General features: G+C 35.0%; 1 protein-coding gene across 5 annotated transcripts in view; it reads left to right on the top strand.

Annotated features, from left to right (window-relative positions):
* STXBP4 (syntaxin binding protein 4) overlaps positions 1-15,846 on the top strand; it is a 259,468-nt gene that overhangs the window by 16,194 nt on the left and 227,428 nt on the right. For all 5 annotated transcript variants that reach the window (XR_013535859.1, XM_035301150.3, XM_008997349.5 and 2 more), the window contains exons 2-6: positions 780-856; positions 1,299-1,423; positions 5,678-5,810; positions 14,451-14,557; positions 14,736-14,946. Coding sequence is in view for 4 of the 5 variants with exons in the window: in XM_035301150.3 (XP_035157041.3) it covers positions 1,377-1,423; positions 5,678-5,810; positions 14,451-14,557; positions 14,736-14,946 (498 nt within the window). In the remaining variant the exon portion in view is untranslated. The remainder of the gene's footprint in view (positions 1-779; positions 857-1,298; positions 1,424-5,677; positions 5,811-14,450; positions 14,558-14,735; positions 14,947-15,846) is intronic.

Below are 15,846 nucleotides of genomic sequence, written 5' to 3'. Positions count from 1 at the left end.
AACCTCGTGATCCACCCGCCTCGGCCTCCCAAAGAATTTCAGCTTCTTTAGCTCTCTTTTACCAATTATCACCCAACCATCTGTTTTTTATCTTCCAGAAACTTGTTCAAAATCTTCATCTGATGGCTCTTTTCCCATATGCTCTTCAACATTCTGAGTTTATATTGTTTGTAACTCTTTAATGGTCTCATATAGTTGGCTCTTGGGAGGGAAAGAAGATATGTGCTAAGATCAAGATGCCATTTTTAACTGAAAATAAGGTTTTTTAAAAGTTTAATGTTATTAAACTATAACCGATTTAAAACAAACAGCAGATATTTAAAGTGAGACAATGTGTTACATTTAACATGTGTATCCATTTGTGAAATTGTCACCACAATCAAGGCACCTACTGTACCTGTAGAAGCCAAGGCTTGGAGAAGCCCAAAAGTTCAAGTGGGAACCCAGGCCTATCAGATCTCAAGGTCCATCCTGTAGGCTACAAAGCCTGAGTTCTGGTTAGGAGAAGAAAAAAAAAAAACACTATTTCTTATTTGTGAGGGAAAAGCACAAAACGTCTGAATGTAGCTCCTCATTTCTTCAGAGAGAGAGTTGTACTAAATGATCCTAGTATCATTTTCAACTTTAAGTTCCTTTGCTTCATTCATTTTTATTATGAAAAAATGGTAAATCTCTGTTCAAATATACTTTGTTTTAATTAAATGAAACTGCACTATTCTCTGTAATTTTCACAATGGAACTATATAAGACATTAAAAGCATATTTTTTTCTCTTCACAGGAAAGCATTTAAGAAATTCCTGGAATAAATTAGAGTAATATAGGATCTGCAGGAAATACCTCAAGATCGTTAGTAAGGTAATAAGAATTCAGTTTTTTTCAAATGCACTGGATAATTATTTTTCTGACTATAAGCTTCATAGCCTTGTGCTCACAGGAGACATTTTCCTCAATCTTTAATTATTATGTGATTTTTAAGTTTACCAAGGGTCGAAGTTATAATAGTTACATAAAGCTTAGCTATATTCTTCACTTTTGCCAGAGAATGAAGATTTTATGTAGACAGGGATATTCATAATGATATAGACATAGACCTAAGTATCTAATGAGCTGTCTTTACATTTCTTAGATATAATCATCAATGACTAAAGTGCCATAACTCAAAATACATACATCTATCATCTATACATAGGTTTATATTATTTATGTGCTAAGTATATATAATGTTTTTATGAACAGTTGGAATCAAACTTGACAGTTCTAGGACCTGACAATTTATTTTCTACTTCTCTAATCCTAGGAAAAGAAGAATTTCTAGACTCTTCATCAAGATCTTCATTTATACAGCTGTTAAATCCAAGGCTACTTTGGTGAAAGCATGAATAAAAATACATCTACTGTCATATCATCCAGTCTACTTGAAAAGTAATTTTTAAATTTAATATGTTTTGAAATATAGTTGGAAATATGTAGACTGTTAATGAACATTTGATTAAAAGGTTTTTTTTTACATCTAGCTGTCCAATGTGGTCTAGAATAGCAATAATGAGTAGTGAGTAAAGTAATACATTGAATTACTTTTCAGTGTAAATCAATGTATGGGACAAAATCTGCATTCTCTTTAAAGTCATCTGCACAGGGTACGGTAGGGCATGCCTATAATCCCAGCTGCTCAGGAAACTGGGACAGGAGGATGGCCTGAGGTTGGGAGTTTGAGGTTGTAGTATGCTATGATCGCACCTGTTAATAGCCCTGCACTCTAGCTTGGGCAACATAGTAAGATTCTGTCTCTAAAAATAATAAAAAATAAATAAACAATTACCAAATACATTTTTAAAAACTCTTTTGTGAGATTTCTTTTTTAAATTTTGGTTTTTTAATATCTAGAATACTTTATAATTCCAGAAAAAAATTTATAATATAAGATTAGCTCTCGCTGACCAACAAACCACCCTAAAGTCCCTTAAAACAATAAGAATTTATTCTTTCTCATGATTCAGTGGGTTGGCTGAGCAGTTCTGCTCTATGCCAGATAATGCAGGATGGCTTAATTTACATCTTGTGAGGCCTCAGCTAGGAAGGCTGGATGGCTGAGGTCTCTTTGGAACTGGTCTCTCATTCTGCAGGGGGCTGGCTCAAGCTTTGACATGGTCGCAGAAACACAGGTGTTTTCTAAACATCTATTTTTCTCACATTTGCTGGTATCCCATTGGCCAAAGCAATTTAAATAGACAAATAAAAATTCAAGGAGTGGAGATATAGACTTTGCTTTTAATGAAAGGAGGCCGTAAAGTCATATTACCAAGATGCACGTAGACAGGAATGGGAGGAATTTTGCAAACATAAAACATAGGTTTAACAAGGTATGTTCAAAAAAATCTTGCTCTTATTCTAGTCTTCACTCTGTGCCCTCATTCCCTCTATAAAAAGTTGTTTTTATTCTTGGTTCTTTTGTAGTACTTCTTTTTGCTTAAGCAAATGCATATATCTATAAATAAATATACACACATATAATATATGTACACATAATAATTATATATATTTGGATTCTACTACCCAGGATATTCTTAAAAGGTATCATTTATACTGTTTTCACCTTGCCTTTTTGTTTTAACATATATCCTGGTGATCCTTTCATATCAGTTTGTAAAGATCTTTCTTGTTTATTGGTATAACTGCATAATATTCTATGGTGTGGATGTACCATAGTTTATTCAGCCAGTACCTTATGGATGGGTAAATGTATTGTTTGCAATTTTTGGTGAATACAAATTATGTCAAAATGAATAACCTAGTATATAAGTCATTTTCTATTTTTTGCCAGAGTATCTTTGGGATAGATTTCTAGAAATGGAATCGCTGGATCAGAGGGTCATTTTTTTGTTAGAGGTTACCAATTTATCTCTTTAGAAGTTGTACCATTTTGCATTCCCACTAGCAGTGTGCAAAAAATGCCTCTTTTCCCACAGCTTTGTCATCAGGGTATGTTGTTGACGTTTTAAATTTTTATTGATCTGGTAGGTGAGTAGTAGTACCTCTATATAGTTTTAACTTGTAATTCTCTTATTATGAATAAAGTTGAGGAGAACTATTTTTAATATTTAATAGGAAAAAAGAGTAGGTAATCTGAATTTTTAACCATATGAGAGTCTTAAAATAAGGTCCTGGCTGTATATGTAAATTTTATGCTGCCATGAACATATAAACTTATGTTTAAGAACTTTTAACAACATAGACATTGCTTACAATAATGAAACAGGTTCTAAAACGGTTTAAGTAGTATGATAGCAATTCAGAAAATATATGGATGGATTTATATAGGGAAAAATATTAGAAGCAATAAACTGCTATGTTAATAACACTTTGTTGGGATTAGAAAAGTGAGATTCTATACTGAAGCAATAACATATGCTGGAGATTGTTTGTGCTCCCAGTGAAGGACATTCACATTTGGAGGATGTGAGAGTTAGTGGAGAGATCTAATGAGGTATCTTACTTCCTTTCTTACCTTCTCTTCGATTTCTAGGCTTTACTCATTTGTTTTTGCAATTTGCTATCCCGTAAAGAATGGGTTTATTGGCCAGACATGGTTGCTCATGCCTATAATCCCAGCACTTTGGGAGGCCAAGGCGGGTGGATCACTTGAGGTCAGGAGTTCAAGACCAGTCTTGCCAACATGGTAAAATCCTGTGTCTACCAAAAATACCAAAAATTAGCTGGGCATGGTGGCATACACCTGTAATCCCAGCTACTCAGGAGGCTGAGGTAGGAGATCACTTAACTTGGGAGGCGGAGGTTACAGTAAGCTGAGATCATGCCACTGCACTCCAGCTGGGACAGAGCAAGACCCTGTCTCAAAAAATAAAAAACAAAAAAAAAAGAAGAAAGAATGGATATAGGGTACAGAAATGCACATGAGTAGAGCATTTTGGACCCTTGGACCCTGTCCTCTCTGTCTTTTTTCTAGCCGATTGACTATTGCCCGAGAAACCAGATAGGCCTTCCCAAATTAAAGTTGAATTCAGTATACCTGTAATGCAGCTCTAAATGATGTTATATATGAAGAGCAAAATATTCAAAAACAGGGAGTTTTATATGTTTTTAAAAATTTCTTTATTTTTAAAAATTACTTTTTTGAATGCAGTAGTATTCTTAATGATATTCTTAGAATTTCTATGGCAGAAGCTAAGAAGGCTTTAAAAGCTTTAAAAGGCCTAAAAGCTATAATCATGTAAGATATGAAGTAACTCTTTTTTTAATAGTAGTTTCAGTTATTCAGTGTGTTTGAAGATAGCTGAAAGTCCTATGTTCAACAATGACTAATACAACAACAAAATAGAGTACATACCACATTTTGCCTCTGAAGTAAAACTGACTGGCCTCACACTTGGGCCACCAAGTTAACCTACCTGAATTTTGGATCTTTTAGAATAATAAGGTTAAGAATATTAAGGATTTTATAAATATTAAATTAAATGTCATTATTTAGGCACTGTTTAGGACAGTACCCAGTACATAATAAGTAAACATGCAGCTCCTAAGTCTTATTTCAAATTTAATTCAAGTTTTGTTTGACCAGTAAAAGTCTCTCCTCTGACCAGGGTATTCAGAAGTGCAACTTGAATCCAATGACTTTTGCAGAGTTTTTTTGACAATCCCTTCTTTTCAAATGGCATTGTTTTTGTCTGGCAGAAATTACAGTTGAAACAAGTACTTTGTACCAAGAAAATACTCTTTGTAAATTAAAAAGATAAATTTTATTTGAGACTCAAATGGAAGTCATATTTATTTTGCTTTAAATGGCCGCAGACATGTCTTTTAAAGCTACTTACCTAATTCGTTAAAATATTTAGTTTTGGAATTCTTCAAGTAGTCTAATAATCAGGTAAAAACAAATCTTTTCAGTATGTGTAATAAATTTTTGCTCTACTCCAAAGAAATAAGATTATCATTGTAAATTCTTTTGTGTTTTGGTTGTTTTGTAGAGAAGATTGTTAGTACAGGCAAGAAAATTCATTTAATTGTTGTTATGTCACCACACTTTAAAAAATGTCATTGCTAGTAAGTACTAAGTATTCTGGATTGTGTAGGTCAGGGGTCCTTAACCCCTGGGCCTCAGACTGGTAGTGGTCCTTAATCTGTTAGGAACCAGGCCACATAGCAGGAGGTGAGCCTAGGGCAAGTGAGAATTACAGCCTGAGATCATTCTCCTGTCAGATCAATGGTGGCATTAGATTCTCATAGGAGCATGAACCCATTGTGAACTGTGCATGTGAGGGATCTAGGTTGCTGCTTCTTATCAGAATCTAATGGCTCATGATCTGTCACTGTCTCCTCTCACCCCCACATGGGACTATCTAGTTGCAGGAGAACAAGCTCAGGGCTCCCCCTGATTCTACATTGTTGAGAGTTGTATAATTATTATATATTACAATGTAATAATAAAGTGCACCATAAATGTAGTGCACTTGAATCATCCCGAAACCATCCCCCGTCTGCGCCACTACACCTACCCCACCCGCCGTGGAAGAATTGTCTTCCACAAAACAAGTCCCTGGTGCCAAAAAGGTTAGGGGCCACTGGTCTAGATCTAAGAATTTGATTTAATAAGTAGTTTAAAGAAAAAAATAGGTGCAGATCTCTACACTAACCTGTGTGTGCTAATTTACTTTATTTTAGGGACCCTGCCTTTCAGATGATTACAATTCCCAAGGAAACAGGCCTTGGCCTGAAGATACTAGGAGGAATTAACCGGAATGAAGGCCCATTGGTATATATTCAGGAAATTATTCCTGGAGGAGACTGCTACAAGGTAAAATACACCCCCTGCCCACCAAAAATACAAACCAAAACGACCCACCAGTGGTGAAGTTCATTTTTTCTACTTTATTAGTGAATTTTATATCCACTGTGATCAAACCTCAGTGAAAAATACAAAGGAACTAGAAGATAAGACTATGGCCCTCAAGGAGCTTTAAAATAAGAGATAATTAGGATCTTCTTATATGAAAATAATAGATATTTCTGACTATAAGATAAGGTTATTATTTTTAAATTATTTGCTGTTCACTTTTATCCTGTATCTGGTTGAGAGAAATTATATTTGATGAAATGTTGTCTTTCTACTACTTTGAGAAATTAGATGAAACTACATGAGAAATTAGATTTAGACTTAAATTAGAATCCCCATGTGAAATTAGATTTAGACTTAAAACCAGAAAATATCTATTTTTAGGAATTAGAAAGTCTTACTCTCCTCTTCAAAGTAAGAAATATGTTATATAATGAGCTCCCTTTTACTTTGTTTGGTAGGAAGCTCAGACCCAAATTTGAAGCACAACCCCAGCAGTTTAACAAACTGGTTACTATATTTGAATTCTCATTCTTCATGGGTCTCACTTGCTTTTTCGGTTTTGCTAAAGTGATTATGTGTCATTTTTCTGAAAATTGCTTCCATTTGATTTGGGGAGATATCAGATATAAAGAATTTAATTAAATTATATTAAGAATTAATAAAATTAATAAAATATCTATAAATATCAAGCTATATAGCATGAGAAAGGATCCTCTTACTATTTTGTTCTTATTTGGTTAAATAATTAGTCCTACTACTTTTACCCACCACCTGTATTTCTCTCCTACCACTGCAAATACTTGCTAAGTAGTTATCTTTTCAACTGGATTTTTTTGTCTTATTAGGAGAAAATTCCATTTGAAAAATAACTTCCAAAATAGTTGTAGTAATTTTAATTGTTTCAGGCTTGTTCAGATAATAAGGCATCTTCTAAATATACTTTCTAAGTTCTAAGTATTATATAGGCCAGGCATGGTGGCTCATGCCTGTAATCTCAGCTTTGGGGAGGCAGAGACAGGAAGATTGCTTGAGCTCAGGAATTTGAGAACAGCCTGGGCAACACAGTGAGACTTGAACTCTATTAAAAAAAATTTTTTTTTTTTTTTTTTTGAGACTGAGTTTGCTCTTATTACCCGGTCTGGAGTGCAATGGCGCGATCTCGGCTCACTGCAACCTCCGCCTCCTGGGTTCAGGCAGTTCTCCTGCCTCAGCTTCCTGAGTATCTGAGATTACAGGCACGCGCCACCATGCCCAGCTAATTTTTTATATATATTTTTAGTAGAGACGGGGTTTCACCATGTTGACCAGGATGGTCTCGATCTCTTGATGTCATGATCCACCCACCTCGGCCTCCCAAAGTGCTGGGATTACAGGCTTGAGCCACCGCGCCCAGCCTAAAAATTTTTTAAAAATCAGCCGGGTGTGGTGGTACATGTTTGTAGTCCAGCTACTTGCCTGTAATCCAGCTACGTGGAGACTGAATATTGCTTGGGCCCCAAAGATCAACGTTGCAGTGAGGCGTGATCATACCACTGCACTCTAACCTGGGCAACAGAGTGAGACTCTGTCTCAAAAAAAAAAAAGCAAATTCTTATCACTTGTTAGGTACCTTGATCTATTATTGCATTATATTAAGTGTAGTTTAAGAAATACCATAACTATATTGAACACTCACACACACACACACACACACACACACCCAGCTTTAACACTAAGGTAATGCCTCAATTCTTAGAAGAAAAAAATTCATTTTTCTGTTGGTTTGAATTTGTTTAAATTTAGCTTTTAAAAATGTTCTTGAGTAATAATTTAAATTTAATTGCCAAAAATTATACCATTATATTGAAATTACTAAATAATATATTATAAATTATATATACATACATATATATGTATGTATATATAAATTTTGAGATAGGCTTTTGCTCTATCATCCAGGCTGGAGTGCAGGGCACCATCTCTGCTCACTGCAACCTCCTCCTCCCAGGAGGTTCAAGCGATTCTCCTACCTCAGCTTCCTGAGTAGCAGGGATTACAGGCAGGTGCCAAAACTCCTAGCTAATTTTTGTATTTTTAATAGAGACGGGGTTTCACCATGTTGGCCAGGCTGGTCTCAAACTCCCGACCTCAGGTGATCTGCCCACCTCAGCCTCCCAAAGTGCTGGGATTACAGGATTGAGCCACTGAGCCCAGCCTAAGAATTTGCTTTTAAAACAAGCATCAGTTTGTACTTCTTTATTACCATGAAAAATATTTGGAGTTAGAGTAATAAATTGATAGCTGTGGTGCTAAATTACTCTTTATCTTCTGGCAGTGATAGCAGATTAAGAAATTTTTCTTATCTACTTTTTGTTATTAGAATGTCATTGAAAGAAGTATTAAAAGGCAAAATCTTCTAATTGACTATAACCTCTACTTACCACTAGAGGGCAGCACAGAGCTATTAATGTTCTCTGTACCTGGTCTTGGTTGACAGAAGGAAACCGGCAAGATAGAAAAAAGTTTAAGAGAGGAGTACCAGGGATGATGGCTCATTCCTGTAATCCCGGTACTTTTGGAGGCCAGGGCAAGAGGATCCCTTGAGCCCAGGAGTTGCAGGTTTCAGTGAGCTATGATTACATCACTACATTCCAGCCTGGCCAACAGAGTGTCTCTAAAAAATAAAAAAATGTGTAGGAGAAGAAGTAGTAATTTTCTAGTGCTTACATTACTTTAAAATATTTTCTCAAGATGGAGCACTCTATGCATATGCATATATATTCTTCAAATACAAAATCGATATAACTTTATTTTAAAACACTGTATTAATAACACATTTACTGTATTCTAAATACTGTTTTAACATGTTAATAAATTTCTGGTCTGCACAAAGTTTCTACATGATAGAATTTGTAGAATAGGAAATACAAACTCATAAGGTTATCCTAATGAAGTTGCTGAACTGAGTAACTGTTAATATTTTTAAATGCATGTGAATGCTTTAACTTTTCTGTGATTTTGTTTTAACATTATAATGTTTCAGAATTAATAATATAGGCAATATCAAGCTTATAGCTAGATTATATTTCATTTATATTTTCAAATACCTCTAACTGTAAGGGAGTTATTGGCACTCAGAAGGAATTTTCTTTAATTATTCATGGTTTGCCACCACCCACCCTAAATGTTTTCCTCCTGGAAAATATGAGAATACAATACTGGACCATGCAAAATACTATGTTTCTTTGAAAAACATATCCATAGCTCAAATGTGGGATATTATGAATACATCTTTCCAGTTCAAGTAGAACCAAGATTCCCTCAGCTCTAAGAGCTAGAGGCATCCTATAAATTGAAAACAACTATATTAGTTGCTAAGTTAAGGAAATAAGAGAACTCCAAGGCCCTTTTATCCTGTCAGCTAGTCCCATATCCATCTGGGGTCAATGTTTGACCCTTTTTCTGACCTGGACAGTCCTTTAAGCTTCATACCAACCTTCAGTTCCCTGATCAGCATTTTTGCTTGGATCTCTTGAAGGCATCTCAAACTCAGCATTTCTGAAGCAGAACTCATAACATTCACAGTCACACTGTATTCTGCTTATCTCTTCCCCAACAGAGTCTCTTCCAGTTCACCTAGTCTTGGTGAATGACAGCTTCCAGCTACATAAAGTCAGAAAATTTAACAGCTTCCTATTTCCATTCCCATAACACTATTCAAATTATTAGCATATATTGTTGACTTTTTTACTCTCTAAATATCTCTTGAACCCACCAGTTTTTTTATCTTCATTCTCATCGCTGGAGCTTAAACTGTCATCAGTTTCTATCAGCCCTCTCAGTAGCATCATTTGTTCTTATGCACCATGCCTATTTCCCTCCCAACCTATATTACTAATACTTGGTTGCCTACAAGGTTCTATGGAGTGTGGCTTCTGCCCTCTCCTTCTCTGACTCTCCATCCCTATGCTTCCAGAGCATCACTTCGCAGTTCCTAGAAGGAGTCATTTTTTTTCGTCTCATATGCTGTTCCCTTAGTTTGGAAACAGCACCCCATTTTCTTTCCCCCATTATTTCCAGATATCAATTCAAAGACTACTGCCTAAGGATTGTGTTCCCTGCTTTTCCCCCAGTCTAAGCTAAGTTTCATTTTTTCTATATGTGCCCCTAAATTCCATTCCTTTCCTTTGTATCACCTATTTCAGTTGTAATGATATATTTATGATTGTTTAATCAACTCTTCCTGAACCACAAGACAGTATATTTCTTAAGGGCAAGGATGCTATCCAATTTTATTCACAGTATTATTGTTAGTCCCCAATGTGGTGCCTGACACATACATACTTGCTCAATTTATATTTATGAATGAATGGTCCCATAGTCATTCTGTCACATTTCTGAAGATTACTGATCTGCCTATTTACCCTTCCACTGGTGCCATTCGGGCTCCACACCAAGGTACTTCCTTCCTGGACCTTTAAAGTATTTTAAAGTATGTCAGATTTTCGACAACACTTTAAAATTCTCAAATGTTTATTTTTCTTTCTTTCTTTCGTTGTTGGTAACATAGGGAAAGCGGACAAATCAAAAGCCTCACTTAAAATCTGACTGTATATTTTATATTTTTTTAGTTGGTCCTAAGACATACACTAAAACATATCCATATAAGCTATGCATGCACACTATATATATAAATCGTGTGTATATAGGTATGTAATATACTCCTGAGTGTGTGTATGTAATATTTCCTCTTCTCTCTCTGAAATTAGAGGTCTCACAATGTTGTCATGTAATTGGTGGCTTTTTTTCCTCTCAATGCTACATAAAATAATGATTTCTTACAATTAGTGGCATCTTAAATTTGATAAATTCAGGACTTCTTTTGTCAAGCCCTATAGGTGAGAAAAAGATCACATGGATATAGATGCTAATGGTTAGTAATTGTTCACAAATGATTGAAGTAGGACATATTTAACTTTCAGAGGAGATCTATTTTTATGCTGAGCATAGCACTGGAACCTGGGCTAAGGCTTTTAGATAAATAGCAGGATCAGGCCTCTGGATGGCAGACTATGAAGAAACCAGTTCCACTTGTAGGAGCTGAAGAAGTAGCAGCCAAGATGGTTCACTTTGCAGTGTCACTCTCTTAATTCCTTTGCTGTTATTATTTCTGTCACAGCTACCCTAATTTCCTCAGACTGTTTCTTGGCTCCCTTTAAGCTATTGTGGACTTACTATGTACCTAGCACTGTGTCAGGGAACCAAACATGAAAAGGACAGAGTTCTAGTTCTGGGTAACTGAAAGAAAGAATCAGTGATTCTGGTCCATTAAGAAAATCATTGCCCCTAGTTTGGGAGTTGCTGATTTATTATATCTTAATGCAAGGGCAGGGTAAAGCAGATATGTAAACATAAGGACTGTACAGAGTAAGTGCAATCATTTAGGTAAGTAAAAGTGCTTTTTGATCAAAGAGACAGAGCATTTTAGTAAATTTGGGGGAACTGGAGAAAACTTGCAGCAGGGATAGTATTTGAATTGGGCTGTGAAGTTTAAGTCAGAGTTTATCACAGAGAAGTGTGAGGGTAGATGGTAACATCCTAGATAAGAATTGGTATGTGTGAAAACACTGAGGTTCGAAAGGCCATGGCTGGTTTGAGGCACATTCTCTGAGAGTAGAATGAAGAATTTATATGCTGATGTGGCAGGTGGATGGTGAAGCTAGAAAAAGTAAGTTGCAATAAATTCGTTGTGCTGGTTTGAGATGTTGAGGAGTTTCAACTTTTTTCTGCCAGTTGGCAACCATCGATGGTTCTCGGTTTAATGAGTAATATAATTAAATTTGCTATTAGTATGACAATTGTTCACAACAGATATGAAAGTCTCATTCACTTCCTCTTTTTTAGCACCTATAATGTACTATAATTTGCATATATTACTTAATTCTTATAGCAATCTTGTGTTGCATGTATTTATCTCCACTCTACAGCTAAGAAAATGGAGTCTCATAAAAGCTAAACAACTTGCCTAAGTTCACAATAAGGGTAGCGTCAGTCTGCATCTTGTAAAAGTATAGTAAAAGATCCTTAAGGCTTGCAGAAAGACTATTCCTTAGTATTAGGTATAATGAGTTAGTTAAATCAGAATCAGGCTGTATAGATGGTTTCTGGTAATATTGAAATGTATTATTTAGAAAACTATCTACCAAGGTCATAATTAGAAATGAGTAGTACTGGTTGTCTTTAACAGAAGTGTTTAAGTGGTCAGGAATATATTATTATTTCAACCTCTGCATGAATGTCAGTGTGAAAGAATTCACGTCTAAAGTGCAACATATGAAAGTGCCTGACACATTGCCTCCCATGTCATATAGTTGCTCTGTAACTGCTGCATTGGAATCTAGACTGCGTGGAAGAGATCTCAACATATCTCTGAAGTTAGTATTTTCACATATACATTAATCCAGCTGGGGCAGAATGCACTCGTTTAGAATGCCAGACTTACAAAAATAGCTTTGTTTTCATTTGCAGGTTCTGACTTTTAAACAGGTTCAGAAATTCACATGATCAGCTAAGATCTTATTCTAGGAGGCAAAGAAAAAAACTAACTGCTATGAATACTTTTTAGAAAGAAAAAATATATAAACACCAGAAGTCACAGTCAGAAGGCATTCTTTCTTCTCTGACTCTCTTCTTACCAGAAAAGGCTACTTCAATACATTAGTGTACTTTGATACAAGATGGGTTAAATTGCCTTCATGTGAGCTTTTACTCTGTTCTAACACTGCATGTTATGTTGTCTTGTCTTTACCAATTATATTCAATCACATATTTACATAAAATCCAAATCTGTTTTTAAATTATATATATTTTTATATATAAAACATAAATACATACATTATATGTGTGTGTGTGTTTTGTTCTTGTTGGTTTTTTTTTTTTTTGAGACAGAGTTTTGCTTGGTTGTCCAGGCTGGAGAGCAGTGACGCAATCATGACCTTGACTTCCTGGGCTCAAGTGATCTTCCCACTTTAGCCTCCTGAGTAACTGAGACTATAGACGTGTGCTACCATGACTAGCTATTTTTTTTTAAATGGGGTGTAACTATGTTGCCCAGGCTGGTCTTAAGCTTCTGGGCTCAAGCAGTCTTCCTGCCTCAGCCCCCCGACGTGTTGAGTGTACAGATGTGAGCCACCATGTCTGGCTTATGTGTTTTTTAAAATTAAGTTGACTCTTTTGGCTTAAATATTTTAAATAATGTTTACATTTCAGTAGAATAGGGTCGTTATGCATCTGGATTATATTATCTTTTACACAGTAGTTGAGATATATTTCTATAAAATCCTTTGATGAATGTTTTATGTTAATTTTGTCATTTTCCTATGTATTCTTTAGTCAGTAAAAGAATGTCTTTTTAAAAAATAACAATACCTATTGTAATTTAAGAGTAAAATAACTGTGAATCACCATTATTATAAATAACACAGTTTAGGTCAAACATCAATATCCAAGGGATATATTTTAGAAGATAAGACTTCAAGGAAAGATGTTTTCTTGAATTTGTGAAAATTACTTAAGTACCATCAAGGTGAAAATATCCGTTTTCAACCATATAAGCTTTTCCTACAGTTATAGAAATAATGCCTTCTACCATTGTACTAATGATAAATAGGGAAATACCTTAGGAACTGTAAAAGAAAGCATATTTTTATTTTCTAGTTTGAATTAAAAGAAAAGACAAAAATTGGGAAACTTACCTAACAACTACATTAACTGTTGCCCTTGATATGCTCTGTCTTATTCAGTTAGGCTAGTTATGAGCAAGCTGGGCCTTAGCAAAGGCAATACTAGGCAGCCAGTTAGAATTGTCATTAGTAGCAGGGCATGGATAACAATATATGCACAGCCAAATAGGTCTTTGTTATGGGGAATAGCAGGTCTAGCAAAAAAGATGATCATGAGCTGAAATATGAGTAGGATCAATATAATTAAAATCCTTGGCTGGGCACAGTCGCTCACGCCTGTAATTCCCGCACTTTGGGATGCTGAGGTGGGGGATCGCTTGAGCCTGGGAGTTTGAGACCAGCCTGGGCAACATAATGAGACCTTATCTCTACACAAAATTTTGAAAATTAAACAAAAAAAATTTTTTAAAGATCCTTGACTAAAGTTTTAAAAATCTCAATGGGGGATGAGACCACATTGAACAGTTTGGTAGGAGGAAATATGTAGGAATGCAGAGAAACTAAAGTAAATGAGTTTTACATTCTGAAATATCCCACAGTTATTTGGCCCACTTTATGACAGAGTCAGAGCTTTATCAGCCCATAGTGCTCAGTTTTTAAAACAGGTCCCTTCTGGTATGCTAGCCTATGTCCTACCATATTCAGAATTCTTTAACATGTAAATTTATTCATGGAATACATAAACCATGCCATTTTACTCGTGTATATTACCGAGCCAGACTTTAATAAAAACATTTTGCCTCTGAGGTTGTCTAAGATTTTTGTTTTTATTCTTTTTGAAAGCATTCTTCACAAAAACTTTTCATTGCTTTAATTGCATCAATTATTTTTTTAAATACCTCATTAGTTCCTTTATAAATGTTACTGTTTTTGTTAGGATGGTCGTTTGAAGCCAGGAGATCAACTTGTCTCAGTCAACAAGGAATCTATGATTGGTGTATCATTTGAAGAAGCAAAAAGCATAATTACCAGAGCCAAGTTGAGGTAACTATTCTATCCATGAGATAGAATGAGTCATTTGGGATGTCTCCTTGAAAGTAGTAATTTAAGATGTATTAAGTACTTTATAAGAAATATTTTTAATAACATTTAAAACATTATCTTGGAATTCTGTTGTAGTATATTCATAGTATATCCATAAGTGATTTCTCTTTAATATTAGGTCAGAATCTGCTTGGGAGATAGCATTCATAAGACAAAAATCCGACAACAGTCAACCAGAAAATCTGTCATGTACATCACTTGTAGAAGCTTCAGGAGAATATATACCTCAAGCCTCAGCATTTAGTCTTTTTTCTTCTCCTCCTGAAACACTAATTCCAAAGACCTCATCCACTCCCAAAACTAACAATGCCATTTTACCTTCTTGTGAGGTAAGTCATGTAATCTTAAATTTCTCTGCATATATACTCCGTAAATCCCCCATATATTTTTACATTGGTTAAGTACATATAGAATTGTTATTTCAGTAAAATTGTTAACAAATTAATACTTCTTTGAAATATTTTTTCTTCTTTACTATTTAAGATGTTTATGCTGTATATTCAGCACACATATTTTAAGTCAGCATGTCCTGTGTCCAGAAGCATGATTTGTTAGACAATACTAGCATGACAAAATGGTTCCACAAAGATTTGCCTAGATATCACTCAAAACTATGTGAACAATATCATATTTAATTTCAGTTGGTTTAGTTATTTGCCATTTCTGTTCTCTGCTTGACTAAAGTCAGGCTATCTTATTTGTTCTTCCTTAGCTTCTTTCCCACATAGTGAGGCTAATCCCAGGCATCCACTCTAGAAGGATATTGCTCCTTCATGTGTGTAGGCTATAGTTCCCCCAAATAGAATCACACAAAATGGGGAATTTCTATATCAGAATTAATACACTCAATTACTAACAGCTATATTGTCCTAAAAAATTACAGTTATAAAGTGTATATTATTTATATCTGTGTTAGCTGTAAAATAGGAAATTCAGGCTTTTAGTCAGTAGAATAAAATGTGTCAATGGTAACTTCAGTTTCAGGTACATGCTGAACAGAGACAGAGTGTAAGATTTTCAGTCAGCCCCTTATACTTTGTCATGTGGAGCTATAATACTTTGAAAAGACAAGATGTGTGGCCTTATATTTTGTTATCCTTGGATATGGAAGAGCTGCAAGCAATTGTTACCTTTAATTCTGAATGGCTTTGTTCAAAGATGCATATACCAAATTTTATAGTTTCATAAAGTTTGATGCATATACCAAAATTTTATAGTTTCATAAAGTT

This window comes from Callithrix jacchus, chromosome 5 (assembly GCF_049354715.1).
Source record: "Callithrix jacchus isolate 240 chromosome 5, calJac240_pri, whole genome shotgun sequence".
NCBI lineage: Eukaryota > Metazoa > Chordata > Mammalia > Primates > Cebidae > Callithrix > Callithrix jacchus.
Note: the sequence above shows the minus strand (reverse complement) of the source record. Positions and strands in the feature narration are given on the sequence as shown.